Raw genomic sequence first — 14,956 nt, 5'->3', positions numbered from 1 at the left:
ATAAAGAAGAGACTAAACTTCAAAGGTTTGTGTACCCTTCTCTGCAGTATGTGTGTGTAAAAAAAAAATATATATATATATAAAAATAAATAAATATATATAATATATATATATATATATATATATATATAAAAATAAATATATATATAAAAATAAATAAATATATATATAAAAAATATATATATTAAAAAATATATATAAATATATATAAAAAATATATATATTAATATACATACATACATACACACCTATACATTTTGGTTGCTGGTCTTAATAATTATTTCATTCTTACTTCTTACTTTATCAGTTTGAACTTTTACTGGTCAACTGTTGGTTTAAATTAATATTATTATTCATTCTTACAGGTCAGTTGCTGATTTTAATGGTTTTAACTCATGCATCAGTCATGAATCTGTTTTAACAGTGTTTACTTATGTCTCATGTTTTATCTCTACACTATCTATATAGTGTTGCTCACATGGAATGAAATGTGCTATATAAATACATAGAAGTTTAAAGTGTAATTAAAGTGTGTCATGCTCGTGTGTGTACCTCTCTCTGCAGTGTGTGTGTGTGGGCCTGGGCCTGGTCCAGCTGGCTCTTCAGCTTGCATGCATCCTGCAGGTGTCGATTCTCCAGAGAACCCAGTTTGTCCTGCAGAACCTCCTCCCTCTTCCCCAGAGACTCCAGACTGCTGCTGAGGACCAGACTCTGCTCCCTGGTGCTGCACACAAACGACTCAGTCAGACATCCTCACCGCAGTGTGACTGACAGAACCTTCTTCTACCAACTGCTTTAAGTTCACTTTCATAAAAGTACATCCCTTTGTGTGACATGATGGCTGGTGGGGTGGCGTGCCCCTGTAACAACAACACGCTGAGGGACATCCTGTTTGTTTAACAGCATTTGCTTTATTGAATGTACCTGAATCAGCAGCACATGTGTTGGGGACACGTGTGTGTTTTCAGCTGCTGAAGGTAAATATTTGAACTTCACTCTAAACGGAGACATTGTTAAATTTAGCTTCATCTCCCGATTGATCATTTAAAGACGTTTAGGAAATAGTTTAGCGAGCTGCAGCTGACATCTGCAGTTTTACCGTAGTGGTGCATTTCAGATATTCCTGAGAACGCTGCCAAGCGCACCGAGTTTATTGGAAACTAAACGCAGCTGAAGCTCGGATAAAATCCTGCTGACCTCTCGACTCCAATGAGAGCACGCAGGGGTGTTTTGATCTCCATGGAGAACAGACAGAGCTGCAGTCTGTTAACCTGCTGACTGCTCGCTCTGGTTCGCTCAGCCGTCAGTCAGCTGTCGTCCCCTCGCCCTGTTCTGCCTGAATCAGCTGGACGCCATGTTACCTCCAGACGTCTCCTCCTCAGTTCTTCTTTTAATGCTGAATCTAAACTGTGAACCTGTCAGGACCCGTGGACTTCCTGTTCGCTGCCCTGAGCCAGAACTCATCAGCTCCATCACGGCTGTCACAAAGACTTTGGGTCTAGTTTTAACATCCACCTTCAGTTTGACACGCATTCCCGATGTGTTCCAGTTTCTCCTTTTTAGACATTTTTAAAGCGATTCCCTGAAATGTTTACAAATCTTGTCAATTCCGTCAGCTGGAGTTTAGATTATGGGTATTTGATGTCACTCATGGTCGTACGAGTTTGTTTGGAATAGTTTGGAATAAACGACTATTTTAAAAGAGTTAAAATCATTAAAGAAATACTGCATTTAGGTATCGAGTGTGTGAGCAGCCATGTTCTTCTATGTTCGGGGCTCCTGACCAGAAAGTCTTATCTCAGGGGGCAAGAGTTGAAAATTAGCAACAGCTATAAACTGTTTGTGCAGCAAATCAGTTTCATGCTCTGTATAGGAACGTGTGTGTGTGTGTGTGTGTGTGTGCGTGCGTGCGTGTGTGTTTGTGTGCGTGTGTGCGTGTGTGTACCTGCTCAGCTCAGTCTCCAGGTGGTGCAGTTTGTCCGTAAGAGTTTCCCGTTCACCTCTCAGGCCGTCACAGTCCTGCTGCAAACACACACACTGCTGCTGCAACGTGACACACTCCGCTGGGAGAGAAGAAGAAGAGTATAGGTTTAATTATCATCTGTGTGTTTAATGTCAACAACAAACTTTGGTTGGCATTTGGCGTCTGTGCTCACCCTGCAGCTGGTTGGTGGAGCTCTGCTGCTGCTGCTGCTGCGTGAAGGCGCCCTGCAGTCGGCTGATCTCCCCCTCGTACTTGGCGGCAGTCTCCCTCCAGTGCTCCAGCTCAGATCGCACGATGCCCAGGTCGGCCTGCAGGGCGATGATCTCACGCTCACGGTCTGCCGTGGCTGCCTCCATGGCGTGCCGCAGGACAATAATCTGACGGCAGAAAAACAGTCCACGGGTTGGTCAGAGCAAGTCTCATTCTGAATAACAGGAGAGTAAGAAGGAGCTGGCAGTCAACCTTAGAGAAGGAAGTAAAAGGGATTCATGAGGAGTCAGAGATGTGTCAGCACCAGTCAGAGGGCAGACAGTTGTAGTAAGAGGAGTTGACTGGAGTCAGTAGGAGAGAGATGGGAGTGAAGGGGAGTCGGGTGGAGTCAGAGGAAAGCTGAAAGAAGTCAGAGGGGTGTCAGGAGAAGTGAGGCGATAGTAAGATGGAGCTGACAGGAAGTTGTTGGGAGTCAGGAAGAGTCAGAAGGAGTGAGGGGAGAAGAAGAAGAAGAAGGGAGGAATCAGAGGGAGTTGTGAGGAGTCAGGAGGGGTTATGAGCTGGAGTGGTACCTCCTCCTGGGCGCAGTAGAGCTCCTCTCGGGTGGTGCAGATGGTGCTCTCCCTCTGCTCCTTCAGTGCCTCCATGTCGGCCTGCAGCTTCCCAAGCTGAGCTGAAACACAAAGGGAAATGAGATGGAGCGGGGTAGATTATGACACATAGTGTGTGTGTGTGTGTGTGTGTGTGTGTACTTACTCTGCAGGTACTGGATCTGTTTGGTCGACTCCTCAGTCTGCTGAGAGTTACTCCTCCTCTCCTCCTCCAGCAGAGCTACAGATACAGTCATACTGTCACCATCTTGTCATGTGACTATAACGAGTAATGTTTTTAATTAAATGCCTTTCCAACAATTATCAGAAACTACGTCAAATATTAGACGCATACTCCATCAACATGTTCTGAGGACTGACGGAGGATGTTTACAATAACCCTAGGAAGTATTTGTGGATCTAATAAGAGCTCGGGTGGAGTCACAGCTCCCATAATATCGGTGTTAATTGTAGTGGGATGGTTTTGTACTGTTCGTTACCTTGGAGCTCCAGACATCTCTGCTTGCCGGTGTTGGCTAATTCCTGGGCGTCCAGAAGCTCTCTGTGGAGGTGGTGGATGACCTGCTCCGTGTCTCCGGGCTCTAGACCGGCTCGATGCAACTCGGCTACACACACACACACACACACACACACACACACACACACACACACACACACACTTTTTAAAATCTTTTTTCTTTATGAAATCTCCTAATGTCCACATCCTTCACTGCACATCAATAAAGTGAAAACTAGAGACTTTAAAAAAGGACCTGCAGCCACCAACACAGCCCCCCCTAGTGGACACTTGACTGTGTTGCTGTTCTGTTGGTGCAGCAGAGCACAGAGATGAGCTGCCAGGTTACCTTTGAGCAGAGCTACTCTGTTCTGAGGTTCAATCAGCTCCTGGTCGTCCATGTTGCCGTCTGAAACACACGCAGACATTTCTTTATGATGCGTTTCTAACGAGGAATAGATTTTAAAAATGACTTAAAAAGCTTACAAAGTGCTTTAAATAGCCACAAAACAGCATTTTAATGGCGGCCAGTGTTGCCTGGTTCTACAGATAAGCTGTATTTACTTAAATAAATCTAAATATGTTCCGATTAATCCAGGATGAACTCGTTACACACGTTACAGACTGGATGCTCGACATGTAACAGATGCAGAGAACAGACTTAAACACTATTCATTTAAGTTCAACAGCAGGAAAAAACTTTAAAGTAAAACTGATTAAATACAAAATATGATAAAAATAAAACCAGAGGGAGAATAATTAAATATTACAACGCGACTCGTTGAGTGTTTTTACTGACCTGACGTGTCGTCACTGCTGCGGTCTTTGCTGGGACTCAGAGTGTCTGACATGTCGGACTCTTTGGCATCCATCAGGTTCCCTGTGGGGACACACAGACACAGACACAGACACAGACACAGACACACACACACACACACACACGTTAGTCAGGAGGAGACAGAATGGGGAAAAACAATATAAAACCAAACGAAACAAAACAGGAAGAAAATCAAAATACCAAAATAGAAAGTCATAGAAAAATAGGTCAACACAAGTATGTGTCCTCGTGTGTCCTTGTGTGTCCTTGTGTGTCGTGCACTGACTGGATTACAGTGTGTGAGGCACTGAAGGGTTCAGGTGGTGAAACAGACAAAACAAAAACAGCCGTTCAGAGCAGCTTTAGAACCGTTCACCGTTACTGTGTGTGTGTGTGTGTGTGTGTGTGTGTGTGTGTGTGTGTGTGCGTGCGTGTGCGTGTTCATGTAAATCTAACTTTCTACGCCAGGAGTGAGGAACATTTTGTCACTTCCTTACATCTTAAAAGGACTATAATATAATATAATATAATATAATATAATATAATATATAGAATAAGGGTTGGGGGCTTGGGAATGCATTGTTGCAATTCGGGGGCTCCAAAGAATAGAAATATAAAAATGTGTGTGTCCAGAGAAAATGTATTGTGTGTGAAAGCCCCCACACATGGCTGCTGCTGAGCCTGAGCATTGTGTGTGGATGTCACACCTCTTACAACAGCAGAGATAGAGGTCAGAGGTCAGAGGTCAAATGAATAAATAAGAAACTCTAACATTTAATAATATGAAGACTTAAACCGGCACCAACATATAACGGTCTACCTTTGAGTCGGTCGGGACTGGCCAGGATGTCGTCTTCTGCCGTCTGGTTGTTCTGTAGGTGGGCGTCCATCACTTCTACAAGCACACACACACACACACACACACACACACACACACACACACACACACGTGAGCTCTCTTACACAACGACAGAACGACACAAATAGAAAAGCTACTAACTCATAGAGCCAATAATACATTTGAGTATAAACATGTTGTAATATGCATAAAACAAATGTCCAACAGCTGCAGGGAAATAAACCCACCAGATAAAATGCTTATCGTGCATTAAAAACATTTAATAATTTATATCTTACAGCTTCACAGCGACACAGTCACTGAGTAGAAACTGCCGTCACATCAGTTTCTACACAAGATTTCACGTTTGCTTGCTTCACACTCATCTGAGCGCTTACCATCAAAGTTGGCCAGTTTGTGGATGGAAGCACTCACAGTCTCCTTCAGCTGCTTGACCGCTGCAGGAGAACAAAGGACAACGAGGAAATAAAGTTAGAATTAGTTTCTTAAAAACAGAATCTGAACTTTAATCCATTCAAATCTGCAAATATCCAATCGGTCAACTTAACATCCTGTTAATACAACAACCGGCAATCAAACAGCCACTTCCACGACGATCGACAGCTGGTGGCTGGTTAGTGCAGACGTGGAATCTCACTTTAAACTTAGTTTTGTGTTGAAATTCATTGGATTGTCTTGTTTAGCACAGAACTGGTTGCAGCCAGGTGACAAAGTGCATTTACTGTGGACACTACACAGAATGAAGGAGTTGTCGGAGGTGCAGTTATGTTGTAACCTCCAACCAGACAGTTGTGTAGTTGCTCTGGACGGGGGGGGGGGCGTTGGAGAAATGACGAAAACATGTCAAATATAGACGGAAGAAAAGGAGCCGTGGCATCTCACTTGTTAGACTTAATGCTATGATTAATGCAAAACATTCTCTTCTTCGCCACATTTATACAGTAAAACAACTATGTTGAAATAAAGTAATGGACACAGTTGAGCTCAGTTAAATCAGACGTGTGGACATCTTTCCCTCTTTCCAGATGAAACACATACTTGGCTGTTATCAGCTGAACCCACAATAAACTTTAAAACCCACAAGCCTCCTTCTAAAGCCATCCGCTCTGCGTAGAAGTTATGTCTCCCAGCTGCAATAAAGACAATTCTGCACCGCAGTAATAACAGTCGACACACATCTCTGCCTGGAATAAAATCCTCTTCCACCCCGGAGCCACCAGAGGGACTGACGGTAATGTTGAAGCACTTGTATGTAACGAGCAGCTGATAGCAACAAACACAAGAACAGTTCAACATCAGCTGCTGGCGTCAGAAATGTAGGCGGTCATGAAAAGTTTCCACATTTGTTTATTATAGAAGCTACTGAACAAATTCTCTCCATACGAGAGGAAACGAAAGAAGCAAAAGAGGACGGCAACAGAAGGAGGTTAGTGAACTAATCTCGTGAAACGCTACAAAAGGCAGCGTGCAGAAACAAAGGATGTGACGCTCTGCTGAAGAAAGTAACAACAACATCCCACACAAACTACCGAAGCAGCAGGAAGACTTGGAACTACAAGGCCAGAAGTGCAGTGAGCTCCAGGGAGACGCTCAGCCAGCAATGAGACACCAAAATACAATGTGCGTACCTGACAAAGCCTTTAAATAAACGGTCTCATGACGAACCACAAACTTGGATTATTCTGAATATTGGGGACATTGTTTCTACACAAGAGATGCTGCTCGAGATTTGTTAAATATCATTTTTAAGTTCTTTCAGCACCACAAACACAATTTAATTCACGTCCATTATGTTGAGACGAGGAGTAGAAATCACAAACGCTGCACAAATAAAACAAAACTACCTGCACGGACAAACACGACGGTGTAATGTTGGTTATACGTCACCTCCAGACTTTCTTTACATTGTGCGGAAACAAAGTGTACGGATAGACTTTCCAACTTTACTTTAAATTAAAGAAGACGAGCGTCAGGTTTAACTGATCCACAACCTGCTCCATTAAAAACATTCCTCTGAAGCGTCACATAAGTATGGAAGCACATTTTCACCAGGAAAATAAATAATAATTAATAATAATAATTATAAATAATAATAAATAATAATTATAAATAATAATAAATAATCATTAATAATAATAATTAATAAATAATTAATAATAATAATAATAAATAAATAAATAGATGGGTTAGGAATGTTAAAAGCAATAATCACGCTATGTCTAAAAATATTAAGTCAAAATTCTAAGAAAAGAAAAATAATTAATTTATAAAATTCTGACTTAATATCTTATAAATACGTTTTAAAAAAAATATTAGATTTATCTTATAATTTTGACTAAGTAAAAAACATGACTAACCATCTTAAAATATTGATTTAACATAAACATTTAAAAATATATATATACTGTATCTTTTTGGTATTTTCCTAGTGTGTGTGTGTGTGTGTGTGTGTGTGTGTGTGTGTGTGTGTGTGTGTGTGTGTGTGTGTGTGTGTGCATACAGCAGGAGTGGATGTTTGTACTCACGCGGACACTCAATCAACTGTTGGATTCTAGTCGAGTCTCCTCCGCTGTTGTTAACATGACAGTTGTCTGACAGGAACACAGAGCACCGACGTTACTAAGTTACTAAGGTATTTTATTTCAGATGCTATTAATTATTGATTCTGCTCATCAATGCCACATCTCATTGAATGATTAAAAGCAGACTGAAGCTGCCAATTCCTTTTTTAGTTTGTCTTTTGCAAAACATTAACTAAATAATAAATGAGTATACTCTAGTCACCATACATAAGTTAAATGTTCACTCGTTACCCTCTGGTGCATTCATATAGAGGAAGTATGACATCAAAACTATGGATGAACTTCTTCCCTGAATTAAATGATTTCACTCATATTTAGTCCGCTGTATCGTGACGATACACACATGTTGATGCGTGCACTTTTTGACTCTCTGGAATCGATGAGCAGAATCAAAAAACATCTTTCTTTGATGAAGACTCGCTCCTCTCAATACCCAACCCTGTGTTAGAGAAGATGAGACAGAAAGAGCGGAGGACAGAACTCATGACAGAGAGACGAAGGACACAAGCGGGTAGAAAGCATGACAGAACTAACGAGCTACAGAGAGAAAGATAACTACACGGACAGATGCTTGATAAACAAACAGAAGTCAAAGCCAGACATGGCGGGTAAATAAAAAGGTGTTTCTGGACTGAGACCACAACACTAACAGCAGACAGGATGTGGACGTTTCTCTCTCATTAACAGTTTAAACTCAACGACGACTTCAACACGAGTTTCTGCCTCACAACTCCAGAGTGGAATCATCATAACGTGACCAAAACAAGTGAAATCAGCGATCCCACAGACGTCACCTGACCTCCTCTGTGCTCAACCATCCTCACAACATGCCCGAGCGAAATCTCTTCTGACAAGTGGTGTTAGACTTTCCTTCTTTAGGCTCATTAAAAACAAACTTTAGAAAGAAAAGTAAAATGACATGAATAAGATGATCCAGGACTGTCATATCTTATTGGTTGCATACGGCTGGGGAGTGCAGCGCCTTTCTGAACGCGCGTAGAAGAGCGCTCTGAAAAAGGACGCTGTGTGCGGAGCCCGTGTGCTGCCTCCATATGGGGAACAATTTAAACTAAATACGTTGGCCACTCAGCCTAATGCACACGAGTCAAAAACAACTACTGAATAACAGTATATTTAAAGTCTGAACTTATATAAACTTAACTTTGAAAGGCTCCAGTGTATTAATAATAAATGGATCAGCTCAACAAAGTCAATGTTTAAAATGTTTTGTATTATTTTAAAGCTTTTTATTCTGCAACGTTAACGTATCCAGATTAGATTCCTTCTTCTGTATTATGTCAGATTGTTTACTTTTCTGTATATAAATTAAGCTGTCTATATTCTGATAATCAAACTTCACCAAATGCACCATCATCGGTGTCAGTATCCTCGTCTTCCTCGTCTTCCTCCTGGCTCTCAGGTGTCTGCAGGCTCTGTTTTTCCTCGACAGGCTCCTCTACTGGTCCGTGGGAGACATTGTCGACATCTGTCATGTGACCAGATCAGATATATATATATATGTATATGCAGGATGTTGTCGAAACTTTACCAGCCAAACACATAACAGAGTCCAAATCACAAGGTGGCTACTGTGGCGATGTGAGCGGTGACACCTGCAGCATTCAGTGTTTTCATTCAATCACCAGGATGTCAATCAGTGACCAGAAGCTCTTTTTCCCCCAGAAGAAAAAACAAAAGCAGTGGACAGTTTGGCAACCATGGAAACGACCCAGATTACCCAGAAACCCCTATTTCCAGCCGGAGAGAAAGATTTGAACCCTTACGCACTGCGAGTACCACGGCACGGCCAGGTGTCCTGTCCGCACCTGAACAAGACATGTGTGCCGTGTGTCATCAGGATGAACAGTTATAGTACTGAATGGTTTAAATAAATGTCTGCTACATTATGAACCGTCCAGACCTCTCTTCCTGTCCTGCACCATGGAGAGGGTCACGTCCTGCACCATGGAGAGGGTCACGTCCTGCACCATGGAGAGGGTCACGTCCTGCACCATGGAGAGGGTCACGTCCTGCACCATGGAGAGGGTCACGTCCTGCACCATGGAGAGGGTCACGTCTTATGCTCCATTATTTGGAACAACTCCCATAAAACTACAGATGCAACTGACTTCTGTTAAATCACGGCTGAAGACCTTTCTGTTGCTTTCTATTAAATCAATTCATGTTTTTATTTTGCAGTTTATTCTTGTTTCTTATATTGCTCAAATTGTATTTCACAGGTTATTAATGTTCTATTCTCTTTAATGATTGTTTTAATTGTATTTGAATGTGTTTGTTTTGCACTTTGAACGGCCTTGTTGCTGAAACGTGCCTCTCAGTTAAGAAGTTAAGATGTTGTCTTTCAATGACAACATCTGTACTGAATGTTTGAACTTACACATTATGTTAAGTTTATTAACATCATCCATTGCACTGGGTTGATGCACGAATCCTTAACATTTCTGGTATCTTTGCACACATTTAACAAACCTTACTTTGCCTGAAGATTCACTGTTAAAGCATCATTTATATTTGGGCATGGACGATATTTTCGGTAAATATAGTTTATCTTGGTCGTCTGAGTCCTCTAGTATATAACTGTTTACTTATATATATTATGAATGTTTTTAATCTGTAGTTACCAATTTCTGCTCCTAAACAATAATTAATTTGAATAAAGCTCTTCAACGTTAAGCGGACTGATGATCTTGCAAACGGTGACAGACCTGCTGTAAGTCTGCTGCCACTGTGTTGAGGTTTCTGAATCAGGAAACAGTGACAAGGTGATTCTCTGTTGACTGATGTGGACCGTCACCAACATCACATGTCCCCTTAAACTACCAGAGGACACCTGAGGGCCCGACAGCAAGCTACCAATAAACGAGACCAAAACAGAAGAAGAAGAAGAGCCAGACTTCCACTGTGACAGAGACGGATGAACAGAGAGCTGAGAGAGCAGCGAGCAACAGGAAGTTATGTGGACATCATGCATGAACTTGTCATGCGGTATTAGTGCAGGATGAGGAAGTGAAGTGAGCAAGACAAACGGCGGCGGAGAGGATGAGTGTCCCAGAGCAGACCAGAGACATGTGCACTCACCAAGGCTGTTGTTTTCTTTTATGCTTTTCTCTTGTAGCTGTTCTAACCGCACTGTAAACAACAACAACAACAACAGCAGAGAGAAGCGTTGACTGACAGGAAGCCCCAGCTGAGCCCCCATGACCGGACAAAGACGTGCCCCGACCCAGTGCAGTATACATAAGGGAGGACTGTGTGTGTGTGTGTGTGTGTGTGTGTGTGTGTGTGTGTGTGTGTGTACCCTGCAGGGCGGCGAGCCTCTCATTAGTGAAGTCGTTGTCGGCCTGCAGAGCTTCGATGCGAGCCTGGAGAACCTGCTCCTTCTCCTCCATCTCCTCGATCCGCAGCTCCAACTCCCTCTTCTCGGTCGCCCCCCGCTGGGTCAGCTCCTCCTGCCGGCCCTCCGCCTCCTGGACGAAGAGAAGTTACATTTGCACGGTCAGACAAGCTCGAGAAAAAGGAACGTGGTGTTGCTGGTTCCAGTTAGCCGGGACTTAGAAGCAGTCCATTATAATAAAAGAGAACTTATTATTGCAGAACTGCGTGGACTTTAGAGCAACCTCACAAACATAAATACCCGTGTCTGTGCAGGTACCTTAATTTTGTCAGTGAGCTCTTTGATCTCGTTGACGGCGGCGTTGTACTTGTTTGCCAACTCCCTCAGCTCCTCCTGGCCCCTCTCTGACATCTCCTTCAGGTGGGTGCACTCATCCTCCGTGTTGCTGAGCGAGCGCTGCAGGAACACACCAAAATAAAGAGCCCATGACACAAAATGACAAATGATCATCATAGAGAGTGCAGACAGTGTGCACACGAGCGTCCTACCTCCACTTCTGACAGCTTCCTGACCACCTCGATCTTCTCCTGCAGGACTCTCCTCAGAGACTCCTTCGCCGTCGTCTCGTAGTTGTGTTTGTCCTCCTGAAGAGCCAAGAGCTCCTTACGGATCCCTTCCTCCGTCTGGGACTGTCAGAGAAGAGGAGAGGTTTGTTTTGAAGAAGTGGAGGATCGTTTAGATTTCATTTTGATCCATTTATTGCAGGAGAATTTGTTATTTCCATCATGAGCCACATTATTACCTTCGAGTACGCCTGCAGCTGACTGCCCATCACCTCCAGCCTGGAGAGCAGACGGTCTTCATCGATCAGAGCCTGGTGGGGAGACACTCGGTTTACAGCAGTGGTGGATACATTTGTTCATATCATAGAAGATAAAAGGGGAAGAGGGGGAAACCTCTCTTGCAGAGGCAAATTACAGTGTGCATGATGGTTTAATTACTTTACTTAATAGACTTCGATGTGTGTAAGGCATGTCTGTGTGTCACTATGTGCTGTATATGTAGACAATAGTCTACAACTAATCCAAACACAATGCGGCAGAGCTTTTAGTCGCAGACTATGATATTTTGCAAAGACCGGGGACCTTGCAGGGTCTCTATTAACAAGACTACAACTGCATTCTTTCCGAGATCATTTCCCATCCTGCTCCCGGTGGAAATTTACAAAAGAAAAAAAAGAAGTCGAACAATGGAGCAGGAACAGAAGCCGCTTTTGGCCACAGCTGCTCTTGTGTGTGCAGCGACACGTCAAAGAGGCGCTCTTGTTCACTGCACAACTCCACCAGTTCCTCCTTTCACACAGTCCAACAACACCGACACTTGTTTAAGTCTCCCCGGAGCTCCCTCCATGTTTACCAGACCCTCTTAGCAACTTATTCAGACCATCAAGGGAAAGGTGAGAAATATATTCAATTATATTAGATTGCAGTTCATTCCCTTGCATGATGAGAGCGTCTGAGCAGTGCACGTACAACGGCGTCATGACGTTACTAAATAGATGAACTGACTAAAAGGCTAGAGTGAAAACTAGAGTGAAAACGGCTGTGAGGATGTATCATTATATTTGGGCTTAAAACATAAAACATTCTTCGCTACCTGCCAGCTGCTCTCCGAGGCCTCCTGAGTGTTGGCTAACAGACGCTGCAGAGTGGCGAGCTTCTGCTCCAACATCTGCTCTCTGTGTAAGGCTTCCTGGTAGAGAGGTGAGGAAACAATGACTTCAATAAGAAAGAAATCAGAAGGAACAGAAGCAACAGGATCATTTATAGAGTAGAGAACACGGTCGTAGGTTTAATTAAGATCAAAAACACTTTATTGATCCTTAGCCGGGGATACGTAGAGAAAGTAAAAGGAATAATAAAGAGGTATATACAAGTCAAATAAGAAGAGAATTAAAATCTATATATATAAAACTATACAAAAGGGCATGTTAAGACAAAGTTGCATATGGATAATATTTGCTTTGCGGTCTGTCCACACTGAAAACGCAGGTTGCATGATATGCTCACCGACATTACACAAGATGTGTTCCAACATGAAGCAGCTTGTATGTGCAAGTCATTTATTGCCTCATTATCTTGAGTGTAGCTCCACAAAATGACCAGTAGGTGTCAATGTGTTACCTGCAGATACTGGGAGAGCTGGAACAGTTCCTGAGAATACATACTGGGAGTGTTGGCAGCAACCTAGGAAAAACACCACACACAAACACACACTTTGCAATGAAAGCAGGTGCATCACGTCCCATTTGGGGTGAAGCCATTTTTACATTTACAAACAAACATTCTGTCTGCGAACTCATTACTTTTCCACTTTAAGTCTGTGTGTGTGTGTGTGCACTCGTGTGTTTCTGAGCGTGTGATTCAGTGTGTGTGTGCACTCGTGTGATTCAGTGTGTGTGTGTGTGCACTCGTGTGATTCTGAGCGTGTGAGTCAGTGTGTGAGTTGGTCTTTGGAGACCTGGGAGGTTGCAAGGATCCTACTTTAAGACACTTAATTATGTTAGTGAAGTGGTTCAAATCTAATCACAGCCCCTCCCTGACACACATGCATGCACACACACACACACACACACACACACACACCATCAGCTACAGCCTACATTCCTCAGACAGGTTACACTGAGGCCTCGTTGTTCTCGCTGTTGCAGGGAAACACAGAGCAGGGCGAGGCAGCGGAGAAAACTAACATGTAACATACAACATATGTTACATGGACTTACACAATGAGCCGGGCACTGCATCGTAAAATCTAAGATGATGTGTGATCCGTGTGTTGTGGCATAATAGGGTTTTGCATTGCAGGATTTCTTTGAAGTACAACAGTATGAGGTTGTTGCTTGCATTGGAATGGTGGTTTAGTGCGGGACAGGAAGATATGAGGTGATTCATTGGTAGTCCAGCGTGCTGTGATGAAGCCTTCTCTATACGCTGAAAGCCAGCAGCTGCATGCTGATCAGTTTTAACTCACTGTAAAGTAGCATGTGTCAAATGTTAACAAAAACAGCTATAGCCTGAGTGACGCACGATTTCTGAAGCCGACAGTGGTGTAGTGGAAGATTTAAAGGATCTGATAACGACATGCTCAGCTAGCTCCAGTCCGCTGGTGAGAGGAATTTCATTTAAAATATATATTTAAACATTTTCAAGGAGTATATTTGAATTCAAGCATGTTCTTTGTTAGGCTTAAGCATTTTCCAAACTTCCAAGACTTTGAAGCCTGTAAATAATTGTACATGTACGTGCTGAGAAGCTAATTAGCTGTACAGCCTGCTGCACTTTCCCCCGGTGAATGTTTGTTTGTTCAACAAGCTTCGGTGCAAGACAACACTTGTGTTCATGTCTGTAAGGCAGATAAGAAGGAGACTTTAGCAGGAAAGAGAATGTGGGTTGATGTTCAGAGTCTGTGGCTCTTGTGTTGTGTAGCGAGCTGCTGTCTGGCTCAGTGTGAGCGTCTGCTCTGTGATGATGAAGACTTGATGTGTAGAAATAAGGTGTCCATCTACGGACACGGAACGGTTCATCAGATGAAAGTAGCATCATGAAACCAAAAGACATAAATGTGTTTCAGGATTCGTTTTCTCAGACACAGGACACATGTAGCAGGGGGGGGGGGGGGATGCTTTTCAATTTTAATGGGACTTGAAAGTTTTAAAAAGACACAAAGAACTCTGAGTGAACTGTGGGACGAGAAACTCTGTGGCCGTACAAACTGGCAGCAATCCTGCATTCCTCTATCTGCTGACGACTCCACTGTGTGTGTGTGTGTGTGTGTGTGTGTGTGTGTGTGTGTGTGTGTGTGTGTGTGTGTGTGTGTGTGTGTGTGTAATGACTACCAATGTGTTTGAGAACTATCCAACACACACATACACACACTCTGCTCAACCACTGAGCAGAGTGTATACATGCTTCTCATCCGACACACAGATGAACAACTTGCACACGAGACCGGACAACAACACACACACACACACACACACACA

General features: G+C 43.0%; 1 protein-coding gene across 13 annotated transcripts in view; it reads right to left on the bottom strand.

The window, feature by feature from the left end:
• The window catches only part of slmapa (sarcolemma associated protein a), a 47,924-nt gene that overhangs the window by 8,671 nt on the left and 24,297 nt on the right, over positions 1–14,956 (bottom strand). For 3 of the 13 annotated variants that reach the window (XM_029431221.1, XM_029431218.1, XM_029431219.1), the window contains 19 exons: positions 13,098–13,160; positions 12,571–12,666; positions 11,717–11,788; positions 11,463–11,603; positions 11,233–11,370; positions 10,879–11,047; positions 10,659–10,709; positions 8,920–9,045; positions 7,503–7,568; positions 5,355–5,414; positions 4,939–5,013; positions 4,101–4,181; positions 3,651–3,710; positions 3,285–3,410; positions 2,951–3,025; positions 2,767–2,867; positions 2,157–2,361; positions 1,946–2,063; positions 553–724 (listed from right to left, as the gene is read on the bottom strand). In XM_029431221.1, coding sequence (XP_029287081.1) covers positions 553–724; positions 1,946–2,063; positions 2,157–2,361; positions 2,767–2,867; positions 2,951–3,025; positions 3,285–3,410; positions 3,651–3,710; positions 4,101–4,181; positions 4,939–5,013; positions 5,355–5,414; positions 7,503–7,568; positions 8,920–9,045; positions 10,659–10,709; positions 10,879–11,047; positions 11,233–11,370; positions 11,463–11,603; positions 11,717–11,788; positions 12,571–12,666; positions 13,098–13,160 — 1,995 coding nt within the window. The remainder of the gene's footprint in view (positions 1–552; positions 725–1,945; positions 2,064–2,156; positions 2,362–2,766; positions 2,868–2,950; positions 3,026–3,284; positions 3,411–3,650; positions 3,711–4,100; positions 4,182–4,938; positions 5,014–5,354; positions 5,415–7,502; positions 7,569–8,919; positions 9,046–10,658; positions 10,710–10,878; positions 11,048–11,232; positions 11,371–11,462; positions 11,604–11,716; positions 11,789–12,570; positions 12,667–13,097; positions 13,161–14,956) is intronic. The other 10 variants (XM_029431229.1, XM_029431228.1, XM_029431220.1 and 7 more) reach the window with 9 other exon arrangements.

Source organism: Cottoperca gobio, chromosome 5, assembly GCF_900634415.1.
Source record: "Cottoperca gobio chromosome 5, fCotGob3.1, whole genome shotgun sequence".
Taxonomy (NCBI): domain Eukaryota; kingdom Metazoa; phylum Chordata; class Actinopteri; order Perciformes; family Bovichtidae; genus Cottoperca; species Cottoperca gobio.
This window is presented reverse-complemented; position numbering and strand designations above follow the sequence as displayed.